At 44.1% G+C, this 23,978-nt stretch overlaps 1 protein-coding gene across 7 annotated transcripts; it reads right to left on the bottom strand.

The window, feature by feature from the left end:
* Nucleotides 1–1,227: 1,227 nt before the first annotated feature.
* Nucleotides 1,228–13,525, bottom strand: LOC136721594 (maestro heat-like repeat-containing protein family member 1). Of its 7 annotated transcripts, none has more exons than XM_066697418.1 (24): nt 13,110–13,522; nt 12,551–12,595; nt 9,631–9,773; nt 9,260–9,382; nt 8,930–9,092; nt 8,715–8,813; nt 8,467–8,618; nt 7,035–7,175; nt 6,816–6,908; nt 6,650–6,713; nt 6,432–6,545; nt 6,158–6,258; nt 5,893–6,050; nt 5,665–5,779; nt 5,312–5,568; nt 5,111–5,225; nt 4,771–4,899; nt 4,478–4,669; nt 4,208–4,357; nt 3,913–4,041; nt 3,693–3,795; nt 3,514–3,579; nt 3,188–3,336; nt 1,796–1,884 (listed from the first exon to the last, which is right to left on the bottom strand). In XM_066697418.1, the coding sequence occupies exons 2-23, from the start codon at nt 12,570–12,572 to the stop codon at nt 3,194–3,196; spliced, it is 2,772 nt and encodes a 923-aa protein (XP_066553515.1). In that variant the 5' UTR covers nt 12,573–12,595; nt 13,110–13,522; the 3' UTR covers nt 1,796–1,884; nt 3,188–3,193. The 7 variants fall into 7 exon arrangements, with proteins under 7 accessions (XP_066553518.1, XP_066553515.1, XP_066553517.1 ...); XM_066697419.1 differs by having other exon boundaries at nt 1,798–1,884; nt 3,150–3,336; XM_066697420.1 differs by lacking the exon at nt 8,715–8,813 and having other exon boundaries at nt 13,110–13,524.
* Between the last annotated feature and the right edge of the window lie 10,453 nt (nt 13,526–23,978).

Below are 23,978 nucleotides of genomic sequence, written 5' to 3'. Positions count from 1 at the left end.
GGGGCTCCATGCAAGATCTCACCTCGTGGAGTTTCAATGATCATGAGAACGGTGAGGAATCAACCCAGAACTACACGGGAGGATCTTGTTAATGATTTCAAGGCAGCTGGGACCATAGTCACCAAGAAAATAATTGGTAACACACTACGCCGTGAAGGACTGAAATCCTGCAGTGCCTGCAAGGTCCCCCAGCTCAAGAAAGCACATGTACAGGCCCGTCTGAAGTTTGCCAATGAACATCTGAATGATTCAGAGGAGAACTGGGTGAAAGTGTTGTGGTCAGATGAGACCAAAATCGAGCTCTTTGGCATCAACTCAACTCGCCGTGTTTGGAGGAGGAGGAATGACCCCAAGAACACCATCCCCACCGTCAAACATGGAGGTGGAAACATTATGCTTTGGGGGTGTTTTTCTGCTAAGGGGACAGGACAACTGCACCGCATCAAAGGGACGATGGACGGGGCCATGTACTGTCAAATCTTGGGTGAGAACCTCCTTCCCTCATTGAAAATGGGTCGTGGATGGGTATTCCAGCATGACAATGACCCAAAACACACAGCCAAGGCAACAAAGGAGTGGCTCAAGAAGAAGCACATTAAGGTCCTGGAGTGGCCTAGCCAGTCTCCACACCTTAATCCCATAGAAAATCTGTGGAGGGAGCTGAAGGTTCGAGTTGCCAAACATCAGCCTCAAAACCTTAATGACTTGGAGAGGATCTGCAAAGAGGAGTGGGACAAAATCCCTCCTGAGATGTGTGCAAACCTGGTGGCCAACTACAAGAAACGTCTGACCTCTGTGATTGCCAACAAGGGTTTTGCCACCAAGTACTAAGTCGAAGGGGTCCAATACTTATTTCCCTCATTAACATGCAAATCAATTTATAACTTTTTTTGAAATGCGTTTTTCTGGATTTTGTTGTTGTTATTCTGTCTCTCACTGTTAAAATACATCTACCATTAAAATTATAAACTGATCATTTCTTTGTCAGTGGGCAAACATACAAAATCAGCAGGGGATCAAATACTTTTTTCCCCCACTGTAGTGCACGTCTCAGTGTCTCAGTATACAGTGTGTGTGTCTCAGTGTCTTGGTATCTCAGTATATAATGTGCGTCTCAGTGTCTCAGTATACAGTCACCCCCTGTGATGCACGGATCTGAATCTCACTGTTATTACACAGGATCTGTGGCGGACAGGAGAGATGATCAGTGGTTCTCCGTTTTTACACTAATCATCAGGACTCAGTAGTGTCTGCCTGAACTGAAGCCCTCCTTCCCCAGGACACAGGGACCAAGATCAAGCCTCTCCGGATTGTCAGGGACAGCCGGTTTGTCTCCAGGTCTCAGTTGCTTCCCATCCTCAGACAGGATGAGTTTGGGATGAGCTGTATTGGGGTCCAGAGTCACATCCACTGTGGAGCAGAGAGGAGAGAAAGCAGTGCGTTTATAGAGAGGAGTTTATACCATCAGCACTGCCTGGCACTGGGGCTCTGCAGCTCGCGCTCTATACTGAGCTACAGGAGTTAAGAGTCATAAGTGGTTGTTTTGCAGGATTCAAATGTCATGTATTGAAAAGGTTGATATAAAGTCTACAAGACACACTATTAGACTCATGGCAACAGCTGTGATGTAACCTGTGACTGTGACTCAGTCTTCACAGCACAGTCCTGCGATATTGCCTCCATGTTCACAGATGTGTTTAAGACCCTCCAGACTGCTGAGGATGTGGAGCACAAACAGACTCACCTGCATGCCTGCGCAGCCTCTGCAGCTCTGAAACGGAGACACACAGCGTCTTTCCGCATGGTGTGAGAACAGGAGTCGTGATGAAAATCAGTGTCACCCCTGTCCATGCTGTCCCGACGGGCGAGCAGGGATGGCATTCTCTACAGTAGGAAGGAGGAGAGAGTCTTTAGTACAGCGCAGAGAGCAGACTGGGACTGAGTGGTTGAATGTTCATTGGTTCTCAATTGAATATCTATTCAATAGAAACAATGCACATATAGAGCTCTCAGTACACTAATATCTTCCACCCAGAAGCATGTCACGTGTTGTGAAGCGTGTCTTCCGTGTTCAGACATGTTTAATTCAAGCTGCCTTGTGACTGTAATTGTATTTTTAGTGTCTTTAACGGAATGTTTCCGACGACGGAGTCACCCGGGAAAGCCCGGAGGAAGGTGAAGTGTTTGTAATGTTTGTCTTTTACAGTACTGGAAACTTCACTGCAATTAGTAATGATGATTTTTTCCACACTTGGCTTTCTTTGATCCGTTTCTGAGCCGGACATCTCACTCATAAAACAGATCCCTCTGAAATAAACACGCTGGATTGTCGATTAGTCTCGAGTGATATTTTATACATCGAACGTGAAACCAGTTTGATTCCCCTGGGCCTTTAAAGACAAGTATTCAAAAGTGACTACTGTTCCATGTGCTTTTATGGTTTTAACAGTTAATAGTCATATCCATTGATTGATTAATTTCAGGTGCTGTGACATGTGATCGTTACACACGTGCAGAGCAACCGTCTTCCATTCGTACAGATTCCTGTTTTATTCAACATGGTAATAACTCTTTACACCCATTTGCCCCTGGTTGAGCTTCTGAGGTGTGCAAGTGTTTAATATGGACATTATAAGGAGTACAGGTATGTGACACTCATCAAATGAAACTGGACAACCTGTAATATAATATTCTGCATAGTTGATCATGATTAGACAAACTATTACACTACTACTAAGTTTTTTCACAAAAACAAAATGTGTTTTTTGAAATGTTGACCTATTGGCCTTTTTCCTGCAATAAAGTCTATGGGAAATCTTTTTTGAAAATTGCTAGTTGAAATACCACTTCTATTTAAATTTGGAGAAGTTGTTGGGTGAAAATACCACAAGAAATGAAGGAATTATGTGCATTTGAAAAAACTAGCCTAGCTGGTGAAGTTTAGAGAATTTGTACCACAAAAGTTCATTATAAGGGACACAAGCATGTGGGGCCACATTTCGTCTGACATTTTCAATCTATGCGTGATTTTAATACCTTAAATATTGAAATTATAGAACACACCTACACAGTATATCGAAAACACTTGGGTGTCTGAGACCACAGTGTCATACATCTACACAGCAGTGTGTCAGAGGACACTCAGTTACCCTGTGCAGCTGCTGAGGGGGAGACCTCATCTCCTCACCTCTTCTCATGGGTGGCAGCAGAAGAGCCTCTTCCACACAGGCACCTTCGCAGGCCTCTGGCGCTGGGAGGCAGTGCAGTACTCCAGGGCCTGAGAGGCGCAGCTCCTTGCCTGTGCGTCGCTCTCCTCCTGAAGGGCCCGCGTCAGAGCTAGAGACACAGGGAGAGGATGAGCTGAACACACAGCGCTGAAGTGACAGAGAGGGCACAGCGACAGGCCGACACACTCTACTCCAGCCCGGCAACAAAGATTGGCTCTTTACACACAGCCAGGACCAGAGCAGCAGTGACGCGGTAACACACTGACGCACTCAAGGGCTGCGTTACCTGCGATGCTCTGATCCATCCATCGACGACTGAGGAGGGACTGCGGGGCGTTTTTAATCAGGCACTCTGTGGGTCAGAGAGAGCAACACTGAGTCACAATTCAGGACACATCTTGGCTACAGTGTGCCTGTGAGCTCCATCATGGGCCCACATCCTGCCCAGGTGTCTCATCTCCTCACCTGTAAAGATGGCAGCGCAGGCTCTGACTCCAGGAAAGCGGCTGCTCAGGCAGTCCAGGGCGCAGCTGAAGGACCAGCCCAGGGCCTCTGGGAAATTAGACGCCTAGAGAAGACAGGGAGTCAGATTCTGTGACTCTCAGCAGACCTGTAACTCAAGAGCCACAAACATGCAGCATCTCTCTGTCCTTCATACACAACACAATGGCCACACTGTCCTTACCCAGAATGCAAGGTCATCCAGGAAGGTACGAAAGTCCAAACCCTGCTCCTGCTTGTTCTTGTAGATCAGTCTGCTGATGGTGCCGAGTTCTGGCACTGACCCAGTGTTGTTGAGGGTCAGGTGGTAGGTCTGCACAAGAGATAAAAGCTTAGCCTCAACACTCGGCACTGATGCCATGACATAGCGGCACAATCTGACCGCAAGGTCTCAAATTCTATGTTTGTAACTCTTCTTATATTCTTAAAAACCGCTGCAGGCCCTCCTGGGTATGCCCGGCCCACTGAGCTGCCCTTACCTTGCACACCTTTGGACTGGAGTCTGGGAGGTGCAACACCAGACGCACCAGCGCCTCCTGCAGTTCCTCTCTGATGTGGGCCGTCACTGCCTGGCACCGGCACAATTCCCCCAGCATGGTGGCGCCGGCGCAGCGCAGCGCCTCGTCCTCCTGGAAACAAGCAGAGAGGGTCAGGCACAGCCTGTGACACACTGAACACAACAGCCTGCAGGCCGGACACTTAAACCTCTCACTGAGACACGGAGCCGGAAGAGCAAAACAGTGACTCACTCTTTCCCAGAGCGCAGTGACCCTAAGCAGGACGTCTGCAAGGACATCCCGGCAGACGCCGTCCCGTCTTAGGTTGGGCAAGAGCTGCGAGAGGGCGGACAGAGCTCCCAGGACCACCTGCCTGTCCGCCACGTCTGCGTCCTGCAGGCCCGAGCCGAGGAAGGCCAGCAGCTCCCGGCTCCGTTCTTCCACCTGCACAGAGAAACCCAGAGCACCCCGTCAGCACGGACACCCCCCGAGAGAAGAATTGAAACATCGGCGGCATGCGGTCCTGCGCCACACACTGTCCTTACCTGGGTGGCCGTGGCTCTCTGCAGGCCCTGGAATAGCTGCAACCTCACAGGCACAGAAGGGTCCTGGGCTCGGAGCTTCAAGTTCTTAAGCAGCATGGCCCTCAAATGTTTCTCTGAGCCGCACAGCAGCTGCAAGGCAGACAATGTACATGGAATACTTACGTCCCAAACGTTTAAACGCATGAAGAAACACAATTTATATTGTTGTTGCTGCTGTATTTCAACAATTGCACAAACACCCAGTTCGCAAAAAGTTCAGCTGCTTCCCAGGCAAAGCACCAGCTCCGACACCAGCACCGGCACCACGTCGGTGGAAAAGCGCTAACAGAGACGCACTCACCTCAGAGAAGAAAGCCGTCAACGCGACTCTGTGCTGCTCCTGGTCAGAGCTCAGGAAAGGGACGAGGACCTTAACGATGCCGGGGAGATGCGAGCCGCCGTGCTGAGCCATGGCCCTGGAGGACAAAGGGAAGGCAGTGAAGAGACAGTAAATATGAATACGTTCCTGTCAGCGCAGCCTGTGATGGAGAGATACCCGTACCTGGCCAGGAGACGGACCCCTTCAGTGTGGCTCTCGGCGCTTGGCAGCTCCGCCCAGGCCTCTTCCTGCTCCAACTGCTCCGACACCGTCCCCAGCTGGGCCTGTAGCACCAAGGCCCGCACGGCCAGCATGGTCTCTCTGATGTCCTCACTGAGGCCCATCCGGAGAAGTAGGGTGCCAAAGAGTCGGGGAAAGACCCTCTGAAAGGGCCTCTTCTGCTCTGGGGCGGCCAGCAACTCTTGCACAGCAGTAATCACCTGACACCGGGAGAGACAGACAGGGTCACACTCAGAGAGAAGGCACCCAATTTACAGCACTATATCTCTGGAAGCGTCACAGAGAGATGTACTCACAGCCAGGGTCTGGCGCCCAGCAGGTGAGGCGCTAAGCTTTCCCAAGAGGAACGCCAGCAGCTTGCGGGACAACTTGCTGTCTGAACTCAAGGCCCTCCATAGCGCACAGATGGAGCTGGGGGAGACAGAAACACAGTGAGACAGAGACACACGGGAGCTCCTCGCTGTGACACACTGTGACACATGAGCCAATCATGTGTGAGGGACAGGCACTTCTGTGAGGCTCACCGGTCCAGCGGCAGGGCTCGGTCCAGCGGCAGGGCTCGGTTCAGCAACGTCTCGACGAGCTCCTCCGGGCAGTGAGACACGAGGCGGGCGACCACTCTCAGCTGCCGGTCAGCCAGGTGGGGCAGGCAGGTTTGCAGAGCATCCAAGATCTCAGGGACCTGGAGGACAGAGGAGACAGACACTCAGTCTACTACACTGCTGCCCAGCACAGTACACACAGCGGGCTGGGCTCTCCTCTCGTGAGAGACTCCAAACTGGCCCATACCTGCTTCGTCAGCTTGGCTCGACCGGCCTGCAGGACACGAAAGCAGGCGGAGCTGCTGTCCCGGGGGAAGGAGGGCTGGCCTGGAATGGGCTGGGTGTTCCCTGTAATCAGATTTGAGGTTTGGTATGGAAAGGACAGGAAAACGAATCAATCACAGAGATCAGGAGAAACAATACGGTTACAGGCTGAGAGTGTCTGTGTGTGCCGATCACAGCAGGAGGTCAGACAGCACTGAGAGCACCGTAGCGCAGTGGGACGGGGGGGAGGACGGTACCTGCGGCGCTGAGGAGGTGTGCCAGAATCACCCCAGCTGCGGCCCGGCTCGGCTCACTGGTGCACTTCAGTAACTGTATAAGCAGACTGGCGACCAACTTTGGGAAGGCGGTGGCTGTGGGAATAAGGCAAGCAGCACAGAGCAGTGAGGACACGACACGACACAGGCCAGCGGATCAGAACCAAGACTCTCTCCTGAGTGAAATTAGAGAGACTTACCGAGAAGTGTGACGACGCTCAGGACCGCGTCCACAGGCAGCCGGCTCTCCCGACGGGCGCGGATCTGAAGGAGAAAGACAGGGTCACTGCGTACCCGCTGCACAGAGTCGGCTGCACAGGGCCCGTGTGTCGGGGTGTGTTGGCGGTTTCACAGAATAGGACCTACCTCCTGGTGCAGGCTCCTTAGCAGGGGGAACACAGAGGGGCGGATTATTTTCCGGTCCGTGCCCAAGGCCGCCAGGATGATGCAGCGCACGTTCTACAATAAAGAAAAAGTATCAACCTAAAAACTATATAAGAACATAAACATAAAACCAAGCCTTTAACCTGAGCCGGTCTGATCTAAACCCACCCCTGCTACCCCAGTCAGCACAGAAAGCCGTACCTTGACCAGAGCTTCACCGTCGGACCTCTGTCTGTACATCACCACTGTGGTGTCGATCAGCCCCCTTAGGTTGGCCCGGAGAGTCGCAGGGCTCAGCAGCGGCGTCAGGGAAGCCAAGGCATTGATTACCGCATCATGGACCTGCAGGACGGACACAGAGACCGGTCAGTGTGGGCAACGCCAAGAGGGCAAAAGAGCAACAACTCAGAACAAGTGGGTGACGGCAGCTCGTTAGGATTATCAGTATACAGGGTGAATTACAGTGATTTATACTGTGGCAATCCTGTCCCTGAAGACAACTGACCCTCCCCAACACACTGTGCCTGGCAGAACCAGCTGGCAGAGGAAATACAAAAATTATTTTCGTTTTTGTGTTTCTCATTTTCTTTCTGTGTTTTTCTTTTGGCATTTGTGTTCTTTAGGGGCTCAAATTGGCACCATAAGTAACGAATTCAAAATAAAAAATATAAAAAAATAAAGTTGAGAAAAAATTGATGTTGAGAGCAAATCAAAATGTATGGAATTGTAAACAAAAGTAATTATATCATAAGCAAAAAAAAAACATAATTGAAAGGAAATAATGTTAAAGGAGACACTGGAGCCCCTGTCTTTGGTTGCGATGCTGCAATCTTTGCTTTCACCGCCAGTTTCCTTGCATTCGTTTTTTTTTCGTTTACGAGTTTTGGCACTGTTTTGTCATGAGGGCTTAGAGGGAGGCGTAGGTCATGGCTCCCTCTAATACCATACCATAAAAAACAGGTTTAGACAATCAGATCATGACACTTGAAAAAACATGAATAAATACACATAATATACATGCAATTTCATATCGAACAAAAACTTGTTAAACATAAGCAAGGGTTAATTTCTTAATTTCATTTAAAAATTAATCATATTCCTAATAAGAACCATATACGTTTACAAGGATACATTCTCCCCCCACCATTACAGAAAAGGATGCAAGTCAAATTCTTCATTAAGTCCTTTTGGAGACATTGTATTTAAGCAATAGATCCAAAATGTCTCTCGACGTAACAGTAATCGATTGATGTCCCCCCCCTCTTCTTGATGTCTTATATATACTTTAACGATGAAATAGGATGTTTTTTCGGTAAAAATCACAGGATTCAATAAATCTTGTCTGCGTATACTACTTCTGTGCTCACTGATCTTAAGACACCTTTTTGTTTTACCAATGTATGCTAGAGTGCAGGGACATTTCATATAAATAACATTGTGTGTATTACACGTGATAATGCCTCCGATTACAATATTTTTACCAGAAACAGGATTTTTGCATTTGTGTTCTTCCTGTTGCATTTGCGTTCTGCTTTTTGTTTTTGTGTTTTTCTTTTTGCAGTTGTGTTTTGCACTTCAGGCCAACGTATTTACCAGTCCACATTTGACAATCACATTTCCCAGCGGCCCGTACCTGCAGGTTCCGTTCGAACCTGTTCCACATCTGAAAAGATGAGTAAACGGTGTCCAGGATTGGAAAGAAGTCCTGCTTCCTCAGGGTCGGGTCAGAGCTCCCTCTGGGGCCAGAAAAGAAGTCCTGAATGCTTTCGGAGAAGTCTGTGAGCACTGGGAAATGATAAACAGACTCCGGGGTCAATATCCATGAGACACACGCGTCACGGATATCTGTCATTCCAGGAGTCAGCTGCAACCCTCACTCACCTGAGCACAGCGCCATCCTGACCTCAGACTCGGTGACCCCGTTCAGCAGGGGCATCAGGCTCTGGATAATGTCCCTGAGATGGGGCACCATTCCAGACACTGCACACACACAGAAGGCGGTTAGGGTCAGGTGAATAAAACAGGTCAGTTCCCTTTTGTGCCAGGCTTCGGCAAAGCACAGTGGCTTCAGGAATCGAAGCAGCAGGCAGACTCACCATTTGCTCGTGACAGACGTCCCAAAGTGGTCAGCAACATGGGGTCTGCATCCACATCTGCCCTCAACAAAATGTCCAGAGCTGCCAAGACCTCCTCGAGAAACCGGGACCCCAGCACCAGCAGGATGTCGCTGGCTGCCTGCCGCCTCTCCGGAGGCTCGTTCTGGGTCAGGGGAAGACGAGAGGAGGAGGGTGAGTCTGAGAAGGCTTTCTGGGGACAGCAGTGTATCTGGCACATCTCTGAGTGACAAGAATCATTATACAAAAAAACAGGAAGGTCTTTGTCTAATGTGCACGTTTCAGAGCGCCTCACAGGAGGGAGTAACTCACCGCATCCCTGCCCAATTTCTCAGAAACCACAGCGAATGCCTTCCCGGCTGTGGAGGGGCTGATGGCTTCAATGTGGCTGGTCAGCACCTTTCCCATGGCCTGCAGGACGGCCTCATGGGCTACCTGAGCAGAGAAACACAGGAGGAAGAGCTCACGAATGATGTGATCAATGTCTCTCTTCTCTGCATGACTGACAGCATTACAGCCTTGAACCCTCTGTGCACAAGGACACTGAGAGCTGTATGGATTTCCAAAAACTCAATCACACCATGTACACACTTTATAAGCTGCAGAAAACACAAATCTGGAAGAAGAAACAAAGAAGAAAGAAGGCATGATTCCTACTGACAGACAGATCAAAGGAGTCGCACCTCGTGGTCTCTTCTCAAGAAACCGACACCCCACAAAAAGAAGTCTTCTGGGTCGGCCACGTCGGAGAAAGCCACCACTTTCTCCAGCACCTGCTGCTCAGTGGCGCCTGATTCAAGGGCCCGCTGAAGATCAAACATCTTCACTGAGGAGACAATACCAACAAACAAATATTCAGACATTCTGCTGTCTGTCACTGGAGTCTTCAATTAAGCACAGACCTCATGTCTTAATTACTCTGTAGGATACTCCATAAACACACGTGCAGATGACATCCAAATACCAGATATTTAAAGGGACTGCTATATTTGTATTTCCAAACTGAGGACTGTATTATTAGGGGGCCAAGCAACGAAGTTGTTGGACAACCTTTTGTAATTGGTCGGATTATTATTATTATTATTCTGCCATATATTTCAAATGGCCATAAAATGAAAACTACTGGACAGAATTTCACCAAGTGAAAAATACAATTGAACCTTACATCACTGAAGCAAACAATGAAGGAATTGATATTAAAGTCCACTGACTTTGAATACATACTTCAAATGACAACAAATTAAAACCGCAAATGTATGCTACATTGGATTGAAACTGAAAATAACACATTTAATAACATATGCATTTAAACTACAAATGCCTGCTGAAATCTGAAACCTACTGATACATGGATGCCTTAAAAGTTGCATGCAACTTCTAGTTATTATTATTATTATTATTATTCCGCCATATATTTGAAATTGCCATAAAATTAAAACTACTGGACTGGATACCTATATGACGTTGTCCCTCAACAAATTTGAAGCTCATACGCCTTATCGTTTGGTGCCAATATTGGATTAATGACAATTATTAGACAATATTCAATCATCTTCTTCTCCAAAACCGCTAATGGGACAGATGTGAAACTTGGTGCATGACTTCGTGTTATGACCTATATTCAGATTTGTAAATAAAATAAAAAAGATGTATAAAACTACATTTGTCTGTACTTTCACAAACGTCATCCAATCCATTTAGATAACACATCTATCAATCACAGAAAATGCCACCACTTGTAGGGACTTCCAGTACAGACCACATACTCCAAAACCCAACCATCAAGCCAACCTTTCAGCAGGATTCGATCACAAGAACTCAGACACATGCAGGTGTTGACATGTACAAGATACGAGAACATCTCTTAGTCTTGCATGTTGTGCCATTACCAACTGCGCCACTGGGGAGCTTGCTATTAAGGCTTGGATTTATAATAGAGTACATTTATGAAGCGATCCACATGAATGTATAACGTGTACCTGAAAAAAGAGAGGGAGCTGTACTACCAATACAAATTTAACCAATAGTAATCTTTACAAATATTGAAATGGTTAACAATTTTATATTGTCTATGTATTCATTGTAAGAATAAAAAAGACTTTAGTTAATGTAAACTGAAAAGTATGTTAAACACGGCGGTTAAATTGGGCCGGGGCCGTTCGGGGCTGAGCCCCGGCCCATAGGCTTACAACTTTCCTCATTCATTTTCAACAATATAGGATATATATTTTGTACACCGTTATCATTCTTACTAATTCAAGCACTGATTCAAAAGCGTTGCTTTTGTGGCACATAATAAATGAGGTGCGCCCCCAAAGGTTACAAGATTACATCAGAGCTTCAAAAAATCTTCGGTAGCGTTAGCCACAGGGAATCGGAGTGATGTTTCTGCTCCCGCCACTTTGTCGTGAAGTGTACATTAGGTTAAGTCACTTAATTTATGTTTTCTTGCACTCGTATTATACAAGACTGTACGTCGCAAATTCATTTCCTACCGATGATCCGATCTCAAAGTTTCAGAGGTAAAAGATATGAGTGAGGTAAAGAGGAGGAAGCTTACAGACGACTTCAAAAGGTAGGCTAGGCCTGTGTTAGTCACTACTTAACATGTACAGTAGGCTGCCTGCTTGTTGCCACAGGGTGAGGTTTGTGAAGCAAAAGCCAATGCTTTTGAAACGTTTTTATTCGTGAAAATAAATCACGAAATTTGAAACTCAACCCCTAGGTCTCCTGAACACTTTTCATTTGTTCAGGTCCGGCAGCATACTAGCATGCTCTAGCACCTACACGCCTGCTGTTCTCCAGTTTCAGATCATATGGTGTCGGACGGACTGTTCGGTGTGTTGCGGACTGGGTACCATGGGCCGTTCTGTGCTAGAAAGTCCAGGACCACTTTTTAGTCCCAGGCCGCCTCTGTATGGTGTATTCAAACGATTTTATCAAGTCCAGTTTAATTTTCCTAATAAAAAGACTGTTCTACTTAATATTTTGTATTTCTATTCTCTCCTTTAATGGTTACATCATTCCTATATTTGATACTAACACAAAGGAGAGGGCACAGGCCTACAGAAAGATTGTATTGTCATCAGATGTACATTTGCACACTGCCAGCATCTAGAATGATTTTGATCAGCATGTTAGTGTTCATAGCAGAGGGCTCTCTCAACTTGTTATATTTTACAATTTGTCAATTGATAAGATTTTGTAGGCTTTGCATACACATGTGCACCCCTGGAAAGCCTGAAACCACAGAGCCCCCCACATAACAAATCCCAATTTAACCCCTGGTTAAACACGATATAGCCCTACAGATGTTTGGCTGCTTATAGCTTTATTAGTTTCAATATTCATGTACTAGCATTATCATAGTGTAGCAGTTCCGAAGCCATATTATGAAGCCTGGGCCATTCTGCGTTGTGGTTCGATCACTGCACTGTGGTGTGTGAGACCTGGGTTTGAATCTCATCATGGCTGAAACCCTTAAGTCTGTTAAATATGTCACATCACTCCACATATGCTTGGCCCCCTACATTGCTGCTTGCAGCTATATTTATTTCTTATTACGAATCAGTAAAAAGGACTCAAAACAAATAGCCAACTCACCTAAGGCCTCAAAATGCTCCATGTTGAATTGGAGGTGTACTGATACTAAATTAAAACAGAAGAATTCTGGGTTACATTTAATTTCACTTTATCGATTGTATTATTTTGTGTGAATAAGCACAGTATGCTGACCATTGGTGCATTAGAGTGAAGAAAATCAAGTCAAAGAATTATAAAGTGTATTTTTAAACAATAACAACAATATTTAAAATAAAACAATGCAGTGATGTATAGTTCAGTATGGCCAACTCAAATATGAATCCCAATGTTCAAAGACAGTTTCCATTGCAAGGCAAGAGATGCAGGCATCGCAATATTGTAAATTTATCCAGCAGGGAGGCAAACACATGTCAGGTTTGTCACAAATACACTAAAACAAAAGCCTCACAACCGAAGTTTCTATTGTCCACAATATGAAATGCGTCTTACATTAAGTTCAACACTATTGTCCAGTACAGCCTATGGGACTCACATCTAAATAAGCACATTCATAAATTCATAAGCACATTCATCTTAACAGACACGCATTTGCACATTTGCAGCGCTAACTCATACTCACACGGCTGCTTCCATGCGGATCCATGACGCACTGAATCCGCATCCTGTGCGTCGGGTTAAAGCGCCTCTCTGACGTCATAATTGAACTCGATTTGTTTACTCGACGAGACTTATAATAAGAATATATTACAGCTGATAATGTTTCTACAAGGAAAAGTTTATTAAATGTAAATATGGATTTTGTGGTCTTTCCCCACCAAAACACCAAGCATTAATCATCCAGCCAGCGGTCAAAAAGCCAAGTACGCAGTGCGATCCTGCGATCAACGCCATCTTGTGTCACATGGAAAAACAGCCTCAGCCTCCCGGAGAAGACAGACAGCTGTGTCGAGACAGATTATCACTCGGAGATATCTGCGAATGACTTCCCATTCATTTCGAGATATCTTTCAATGATTTCCTGTATCCGACCTGAGATTATCACTTCCTGTTTCCTTCAGTTCCATAGAAATAAATGAACTGTTAACCGGAAGTGATAATCAGGAAGTAACAGGAAGTAATTTGATTACATTTTACTCTTTAAATTGTGTAACTGATAGAAAGTTGGTTCCTTAATAATGTATTTATATAATTTAATACTTAACTTAAAACCCCTATTGTTAAACATTATTTTAAGGCTCTGATTTAGGAAATGATTAGTTAAATTAAGGGTTCAATTAAGTAATTGAAAGCTTGGTTGGAACACAAACCAGCAGGGTAGGTGGTCCTCCAGGACAGGTTTGTGAACCACTGATTTAGAGATATCTCCAAATAAACAGGAAGTCTTTTGCAGGTATCTCTAAATCATTTAAAGATATCTGCAAATCATTTAGCGATATCTCTAAATGTACTTTAAATGAGATATCTGGAATTATTTGAAGATATCTTGAAATATGTGCAGGTATCTTTAAACGAATTAAAGATGTCTCTAAATTATAATTTGATTTGTCATACCTGTCTCCTTCAACACGACTAACCGAGTTACTACCTAAGTTATTACTTACAAAGGGGCAGATGGGAGATGAAAGGAGCTGTTGAACACACTGCATACTGTGCACACTATAAATAGTTATAGTAATAATATAGAATAATAATGATACATAATTTTTGTATATTGCTTTACTATTTTAGAGAAGGAATGCAGCACCCAGACGTAGTTCAAAAGCAACACGGGTGTTGGTTTTCAGACCTCACCAGGATTTGGCAATCCTTTGTTTTTGATAAACAGTTTTTGTGTTCTTTTGGTTGTTTTTAGACTTTTATTTCAGTGCTAATTAACTCCCTTTAAAGAACAGGCATCTAATTCCCCATTTTGAATGTCCTTGTGGGACGGTAGGAGAGTATAATTCTAATTTTTATTTTTGTTTAATTCTAACACTATCAACTATTCCCATCTGAAAGTGTAAACCAGCTGTCTAAAGCCAAAAGGAGGACTCTTTCCAAGTTTCAGGATGTGACATTTCATCACATTTCCAACAGCCAAACGGACAGGAAAGGAAAAAATCGTGGTGTAATAATAGTAACTGCTGCACAAAAGCAGGCTTTCTTGTTGTTTCCCTCCACAATAAAGAATCCGTCTGGGTCAAACATATCTCAACCACAACAATCATAATTTATGGATTGTGAACAGAAAAACAAAGCATATCACAGTAAAATGGATTTGATTTGAAGGCCTGAATTAATTTTGGCTCATACAGGCCTGTGTGTCTCTGCCTTTCTTTCTCAACTGAGAAGTCAGTTGTGTCCTTGTGCTGACTCCACTGCTCCAAAGTGGTTCAATTGCAACAACAGAGAAATGCATTTAGCACACATGTAGCCCCGTTTGTGGTAATGATTTTAAGAATGTTAGCATCCATCAATTATATACACGTGCTTCCTTTCACCTGAACACCACAGATATATTCTGCACTGAAATTGAACTTTCCCCACTGTGGGCAAGTCAATAAAATACATTCCTCATATTAAAGAGGATGGCAAATTCAGGTAATAAAGTAAATATGGCAGGAACAATTACAACATGTTTTCTAGTAGAATAGCCAAATAAAGTTGCTTTCAATTTGAAGTCACAAATATGATTAACTATAGTAAGTAAAACCCCCTGCTCAATGGCCCTCTGTCATGTGTCCAGCTGAAGAAAAGGCGGAGAAGTCTGAGCTGGGTCACTACTACTGTCGCCGCTGCCTGGGGAGGAGAGGAGACTCTGGCTTGAATACAGAAAATACAGCATCTACACAAATGACAGAGTATTGCTGAGTATCAAGTTTATCCAGAGAGAGAGAGAGAGAGATTGCAGACTGGCATTTTTTGAATAGATGATGTCAGTGCATTATATTGTTACACAGGCACTTCAGCCTGGATATGAATTGGAGTGAGACAGATGTGATCTGCACTCAAATGAAATGTGTTTTATGAGAGAAACGCTTGAGAGAAAGCTGGAGAAGTCAGAGCCCTTGTAGTGAGACTGAGACTGAGCACAACTACAAGTAGTTAGCCAGATTCAGATCTTTGATATATTATTGTGAATCTTAAATAATGTTCAATCGTGCATGACTGATACATCAATATAATCTCCATAATGAGGACTCTGTAGAAAGGCTTTATAATAATTATAGTGTTCCCTTATGAACGATTACCATGGTCAGCTTGGCATAAGTCTTTGCACTGCTTGGCTCTGTGGTTTCCTCCACTGTAAAACCCAAGAACGTGTGAAGTGTTTAATAGTTAAATGCCAGGCGTTTATTAATTCATAGAAGAGCTCTATTTCTAAACAGCAGTGTTTAAATCTATACGGATAAACACTGTGTTTAGGCTTTAGTTATTATTTGAGATTAAACGTGTTGTTTAATCTATAGATCTATTCATCTATTTTAACACAAAGTTGTATTGTCCTTTAAAACATTTGTTAGAACTGAAGAGCCATTATTAATGTTTAATATAAGCTGTATAATATTTTATATTGATATTAGAAATAATGACATGTGTGCAGACTTGGAAAAGTGGATTTATTAGTAAAGGATACACCCTTTCTTAATTCCTCTCACCGCTTCTGTTTTTCACGGGTTTGTCCATTTGTGGATTTCCTGTTTCTCCTCTCAAAGCTAAAGATGTTACCTCATTGTTAAGAAAAGCACAAGATGTGCAGTTTGTGTGCTGTAACAGGACCAGACATCTGCTCCTCCCTCGGGAAGGGCAGCCTACAGGCTTTGCGGCGCTTCAATCTGTTGAGCCTTTTTGATTGGACGAGCGGTCGCAACATTCCATGTCATTTTTACATAAAAAGCTACACGTGTGTTTGTAAAGTTAAGTCTCACTGAGGGAACGGGCCTGATGTGACACTTCCAAGCTAGCTTGATTAAACTTCTGTTCATGTTATCTCAATGCCTTTTCCAGTTATTTCCAAGAAGGGTTCAACAATTCAACAAATAAAGCATTTTGTTAAAAGTGACAAAACAGTGTATTTTTAACACAATACTGTGTTTTTACCAAAACAACAAAACAAACCTGCAAAACCAAACACCTAGCTCTCCAATCGAGTCACCATTAAACATGACCAGCCCCCTCTGTAATCTGAAGAGAGAACACCAAAACACAGAGCAACCAAGTTAAAACCCAGGACCATATCCATTGTCAAAGCCCATTAGTAAAATCTAAGCTGTCTCTGTCTCTGTCTCTCTCTCTCTCTCTCGGTCGGTCTCTCTCTTAAACACTTCTCCCTCGCACCCAACTCCAGGCTCTCCTGTCTTCCCAAGCTCAGGGAGCGGATCTACTCCAGGGAGCAGCTGTTCTGCAGGTGTTCCGACAAACTGAGCTGCTAGTAAAAGTACGGGTGCGCAGCGAACACGCCCAGACATCTGTGGGTAATAATGCACACGTTACATTACATTACCATTTAAAACCATTTGTTATTTCACAGTGACCAATTTCCTATTCCTGCATAGGTGACAGGATGAGATACCTAGGGTTTGAATGCTTCTAATACAGTAATAGTGTGGGAAAACTGAGGGTAGCCCATTCTGAAAGGTCCCTTCTGTCCGACAGGATGAGTAAGGGTTCAAATACAGTAATAGAGTTGGAAAACAGACATCACAGACAGTGTTTGCAGACTAGCGGGCAGCTCATCCTGATAAGAAGCCCATTTTGTCAGAATACCGGCTCAGTCACTGCTTGTAGCGGGAGCTCGTCACTGCTACCTCTGGGTTCTGGGTCTCTCTCGCCGGCGCGGTGGCTGCCTGTCTCGGGCCCATCGTCACCGCCACTCCGCGGCTTCTGGGCCTCACTCACCGACTCATCAGCGCTGTTCTGCGGTCCCTGGAGCTCACTCACCGACTCGCCATCTTCCTCTGGCGTCCTCTGACTCCAAACCGATCTGACATGGTGATGGGTCGTTCGCGAACAAGTGGGCTCTAAGAGCCGGCTCTTGTAGGTGAACGTTGGGAGCCGGCTCGCATATCAGAAGAGCCGAACCTATTCATGAAAATATAAAAAAATTAAGATTTGAAAAATCAAAATATTTAAATGAATATAATTAACTAATTCAAAGAAGGATAAAATAAATAAAATAATATAGGCCTAAATGCTCAAGCGCACACATTCGTTCTGACTGTCTGCTCAGACTAACAGCCTGTCAATCAGACACGCAGTGTCAACCACTGAATCAAAGATGCGTTAGGGAGGGCCGAGCCAACTCACTCACAGTCACACACTTAGCAGCCGAGGTGAGAGAGGAAGGACAGCTGAGAAAACAGCTGGAAAATGAGTCGGAAGCACAGTAGCATTTGGATGCATTTTAATAATGTAGACAATGTTACAGCACAGTGTAGAATTTGCCAAAACAAAATCTCATATAAAGCCGGTTCTACGCACAACCTACACCGGCATATGCAAACTGTGCACCCAACCGTGAAGCTAGCTATAGCGGAGCTTCGAGAAACTAGCGGGCCTGCTAGTGATAGTGGTGGAGCCAGCACCACCACACGTGGAGATGTATCCACTCAGTCAAGTAGGCCTACTCCGCGACCCACAGCAACGCAGTCTTCTATGGACAAGTTTATGCCAAAGTCTATGTCTGTAGCAAAACATGGCCAAATTGTTTTTTTAGAAATTATAGCAATAGAATAAATCAAATGTACACAATTCCAAGCAGGGAAACCATTTAAAAATCACTTATTCCACAACTGTGTGAGAGCACACAGGCTTCAGTGCGGGAAAGGGTTCAAAAAGCTACTGCAGTTTGCCTTACCACTGAGTGCTGGACATCAAGGGTAACCACTTCTTACATGTCGGTTACATGTCACTTCATTGAAAATTTTTCGATGTCTAGCTGTCTTCTGGACTGCTTTGAGTTCAGCAGCAGACACACCTGAGAGAACTTGGCAGAGGAACTGTTGACAGTGGCCAGAGAATGGCAAGTAGATGGAAAAGTGGTCTGTTGTGTTAGCGACAACGCAGCTAACATAACCGAAGCCATGAAAATGTCGAAATGGACCCATCATCCATGTCTTGCCCACACAATCAACCTGATTGTAACAGATGCTCTGAAGGAGATGAAGCCCAAAGACAAGGCCTAAAGGCCTAAACAAGACTGCACTACAAGGTGGAATTCAACATTTTATATGTTGAAGCGGTTTCTTGAGTCAAAGAATGCCATCATCTCTACCCTGGCCATCCATTGTCAATGCACCTGTTGATGCTCTGACCCAAGAGGAATGGGAGGTGGTGGAGGAGGTGTGCAGAGTCCTGGAACCCTTTGAGCAGGTCACTGTGGAGATCAGTGGAGAGAAGTACAGTAAGCAGTTATTACTACATCATTATTTAATCCAGTATTATATATACATATGAGCAGTAGATGAGATGTAGTATCAGTAGACAAAACATGAACCTGAACTAATAAGTTACTGTTCTCTCTTTTCAGCTATGTGACAGCCTCAAAAATGACACTCCCGTGTAAGGGTCTGCAGCGAATCACAGCCAGCCGCCAGAGAGAAGCAAATGTAACAACAGGACATGTGACAGAGTTGATGGACACCCTATGTTCATCAATGGACAGAAAGTTGACATGCTATAAGAAACCGCTGCACTTGACCCCAGGTTTAAGAAGTTAGCCTTCAGTGATGCCAGAGAGATTGATGAGGCTCTTCAAAGAATAACCTCAGCAGCAGGGAGGGACAGCCCCAGCAGTCAGCTGGCTCAGGCACCAGGGCAACAGGAGGAAGAGGGATCAGATGGAGCAGAAGCACCAGCAGTAGTGCAGATCCTCTGAGCTGGTGGAAGAACAAGGCCTCTGTCTACCCAGGACTTAGTAAAGTCATGACAGGGAGACTCTGCATAGTGGCCACATCCGTTCCCTCTGAGAGGGTCTTCTCGAAAATGGGACAAATAATTACAGAGAGAAGAAACCGCATCAGCCCCTCGAAAGTGAGGCAGCTTGCATTTCTGAATACAAATCTCTCATAAAAGCAAAATATGGTCAGCATTGCTGTGTGCTGCAGGTTATAACATGGCAATAAAGAAGAGAGAGAAAATAGGGACCAGTTTAATGTTTAAAGTGGGATGCTGCAGTTTTGCACATTGTTATTTATTTTTCTTTGATATGGTGCAATATTCTATTATTATGTTGTTCAGATTGTATTAATTTTGAATGGTTAGATTTATATGCACTTTGTTTATATACATTAAAAACTTTAAAAGCAAATGTTTAATTGCATTCTTTTTCATTACGAACCAATGCATTTTTAAATACATTGTGATTAAGGTAGAGTATGATTTCATTTAATAATTTAATTAGAATTGTTTTAACACCAATCATAGTCAATCTATAGCAAAGTAAAAATATATTTTTTTAAAGAGCCAAAAGAGCCGTCTCTTTTTGGTGAGCTGAGCCGAACGAGCCGGCTCACTGAAAAGAGCCGGAATGCCCATCACTAATTTGACACATGCGAGCGGGCACACCTATTTAAAACCTTGTACCCCGTGACTGGCTCCCCCAATCACCGCGCCCCCCAAGTTCCCAAAATCATTACATGTGCATCCCCATAACACAAACTGCCCGCCACCCAATACACATACACATACACATCCCCATATACTCCCATTATTCCATTTGCCGGGTCGCTTACTATATATATATTACATACATATGCATGTGTGTGTGTGTGTGTGTGTGTATATATACACCAATCAGCCATAACATTATGACCACTGACAGGTGAAGTGAATAACACTGATAATCTCGTTATCATGGCACAATGTTATGGCTGATCGGTGTATATGTTTTAGGTTTAGAGCCCATTTCAAGACAAATTCTAAAAATTTAATTAAGTTTGTGTTATTTATAATTAGTAGACTGCCTCTCCATTGAAATCAAATGCATTGGTGGTCATTATGTTCAGTTTTTTTTTTCTTTAGTCTACTCCTAAGAGCCTCACTGTGTGTTTATTATTATTATTATTATTATTATTAAAGCCCTTTACTGTAAAATGCGCAATGAGTTCAGTTCACACTACCATATATTGATGTAATTCTGGAAAAAATGCAACCATGCAGTACCAATGCTGTATGGGTTTCTTTGCTACACATTTTTGAAGAAAATGAAATCCCATATTGTACGAATACACAGACATGATCCACATTTCTTTGTGACATGTAGTATTTCAGGGTGCAGCTATTCTACTGAAAGCTGGAGTGCTTACAAGGCGCATTATGTAACACATCCACATTTCAGTAACACAGGACAAACGCGGGAGATTTGTGATGGAAACATGGCTTACAGAAAATGATGGGGATGAACACAAGTTGAAAGGATTCAAACAGTTTAGGAGGGACAGGCAAAATCAGTGAGGGGTTGGGGTAGCATTATATGTCAGAAATGACACTGAGGCAGAAGAACTCAAATTAGATCCCAGTAACGAAACAGAATCTTTGTGGGTCAAACTTTTGAATAAAAGATCTGGAGGATTAGTGGTAGGAGTGTGTTACAGGATACCCAACTCAGATATTCAGAAAGATGTTGCATTGTATAGTGTAATCAGGACTGCATGTAGGGATCCAGGGATCGGTACTAGGGCCTTTGCTGTTTATAATCTATATTAATGATCTGGATTCTGGGATAGCTAGCAAACTTGCCAAATTTGCAGATGATACTAAAATAGGTGGCTCAGCAGATACAATCTTGGCAGCACAGGCTATTCAAAGGGACTTTATTCACTTGTGAGCCGACACCTGGCAGATGAAATTCAATGTGGACAAGTGCAAGCTATTACATCCAGGTAACAAACATGTCCACTATAATGACACTATGGGAGGAACAGAACTAGAGGAAGTATCGCATGAGAAAGACCTAGGAGTCTATGTGGACTCCTCACTGTCTCCATCCAAACAGTGTGGGGAAGCAATAAAAAAGGCAAACAGGATGTTATATTGTTAAAAGTGTTGAATTTAAAACAAGAGCAGTGATGTTCAGACTGTACAATGCACTAGTTAGAGCTCATCTGGATACTGTGGACAGTTCTGGGCTCCACACTTCAAGAAAGATATCGCTGCTCTAGAGGCAGTTCAGAGGAGAGCAAGCAAAACATTTGGGAACATTTAAAAATAGGCTGGTTAGGATCCTTGGATCACTCAGTTATTAATGGACACCAAACGAGCACGATGGGTCGAATGGCCTCCTCTCGTTTGTAAACTTTCTTTGATTTGAGCTCAAGTTAAAACCAATGTTTTTCACAGTGATGCACTACTCTTTTGTAAGTCTGTGTTGAAATTCGAGGGCATGTTTCTCAAGTTTAATTGTCACACGTCAACATTTAAACTGACATTTGCTTTGAATTCCTCTGGGGAAAAAAGAAAAAACAATCAGGATGCTATCGTGCCATTGTCTGTATGAAAAAAACTCAAAATGCATGTTTTGCTTTTGAAATATGAATTTATTTTGGATAATTTAACTAACTGTATATTTACTGTACTATACTATAATGTATAGTCTACATTCACTAGCTTAGTAATCGCACAGCAGCGCCGCCCCCACAGCATCCAGTGCTCGGGGTCCTGGCTGCTCTTCAGACACAGGGTGTAAATCAAGGTAAGGTATGTGCGCCGGGTTTCTTGTGCACAGGGCAGGCATACAGGCTGGCCGGCTGGCGGCAGGGGTCCAGGGGGATGAGGTGCTGAAGGCCTAACCATGCACCACTGGCAGGGCGATGAAGAGGACCTGCAGGAGCAGTAACAGGAAGAGGATTATAAAACGCTGTATATTTCGAGGTCCATCAGTTTCACATCTAACATGCAATCTACAGCGGTTTACAATAATTGAACATCTCAGATCAGGTCATTATTATTCATTTAGGGTTCAGTTAAGTGTTCAAACTCGTGCTGCAGTGACATCTTATCAACCTGGTGCGTTTAGACAGGTTCATGCGTGTTGTCTCCTGGCACACAGCGGTCAAAAATCCCTTGAGGAAACAAAATAAAATCAGTTAATTCATTAATAAAATTTAATAGGGGTGTGGACAGTTGACTGGGTCGGTACTCCGTACTGCCCACTCGGGATCACAGCGCCCTTCAGTCAAGGCAGCAGTGTTTCCTGTGTGACACTATTTTGGGATTTTGACACACTCTCTGTTTTGCAACCTTGTTGGGGTGCACCCCCCCCAGATGATTTATTATTCAATAACTCAAAATCGAGAAAGAAAAATAAACATTTGACCAGTAATACTCACATTGGCCTCGTCGGTGCCTGTAACGGTTTGCGTTGGTGAAACATGCATGTTATCCACAGTACGGTTCTCATGAACATTAAGCTCAGCTATTTGTGTGTCTCTCTCTCAGTAATTTGCGTGTCTGTCTCTCAGCAATTCGAGTGTCTCTCTGTCAGCAATTTGCCTGTCTGTCTCTCAGCAATTTGCTTGTCTCTCTCTCAATAACAGATCCACTCTGAGAATCCCAGGTTTTGAAAGTAGCAGGGTTCTGGCTTCTAGTATAATGTCATGACGCTACATGACGTGTGTACTGTGTCGTGTTGGGGTATTTAGAAAGGATTCACCTCTGCAACTGTAGTGTTATTCAACTCGTTTATTACAGAGTATTGTACCGACACACCATGAGGCTTGCCCCCGCTCCCGGTGAACTCTCCACTCTCGCGTCACCTCATGCATATGCATAACACCACATACTGTACTGTACTGTCTGTGTATACAGATTGGATGACCACATTTTCAAAAGTAGATAAAATATGTATAATACAAATTACAGCACTTAAACATATGGTATTTGTTACAAAATAAGCATTTTGAAATGTGTTAATTGCCAGATATCTGCAATCTGCCAATTGCCTTTCTTTTTTGAGCAATTGTCGTGTTTGCAACAATAACAAATGTTTATGACTTCTCCCTGCATCAGGATCCCGATTACGGTTATTCACAATCATTGAAACTGGTTCTGTGAACACAATATCCCAAAGCATCAGTTTAGGTCCCACAAGACGTACTTTTTCAACTAATGTAGAAGCATTATCACCTGCTTTCACACAAATGTCAGATTCATTAAGCCGTTTTTGGTCAAACCAACACACATTTCTGTTCATAAAGCACTGCCTCCACCTGTGACACCTAGTGTGTTCGTGTAGAAAGTGCTGCCATTCAATATACCAAACTCCAATCACTACAACTCAACAAACTGGGATCTATTCATCAAAGTGTGGATATTCAGGACTGTTTCATGATTTTTTTGCGACAAGTTATTTTTTTACACCTTTTCCTGAAATCAGGAGAGATTAATCAAACTTCCAGGTCCAACTAGTTCTACAGCCATTGCTATCGGAATTTCATGCATAAATTATAATAGGGACAACCTACAGACCGCCTAGACAGCACAATCCCAAGAAAAAGGGAGCAAAGTCGAT

The sequence above is a fragment of the Amia ocellicauda genome, unplaced genomic scaffold, assembly GCF_036373705.1.
Source record: "Amia ocellicauda isolate fAmiCal2 unplaced genomic scaffold, fAmiCal2.hap1 HAP1_SCAFFOLD_117, whole genome shotgun sequence".
In the NCBI taxonomy this organism is placed as follows: domain Eukaryota; kingdom Metazoa; phylum Chordata; class Actinopteri; order Amiiformes; family Amiidae; genus Amia; species Amia ocellicauda.
This window is presented reverse-complemented; position numbering and strand designations above follow the sequence as displayed.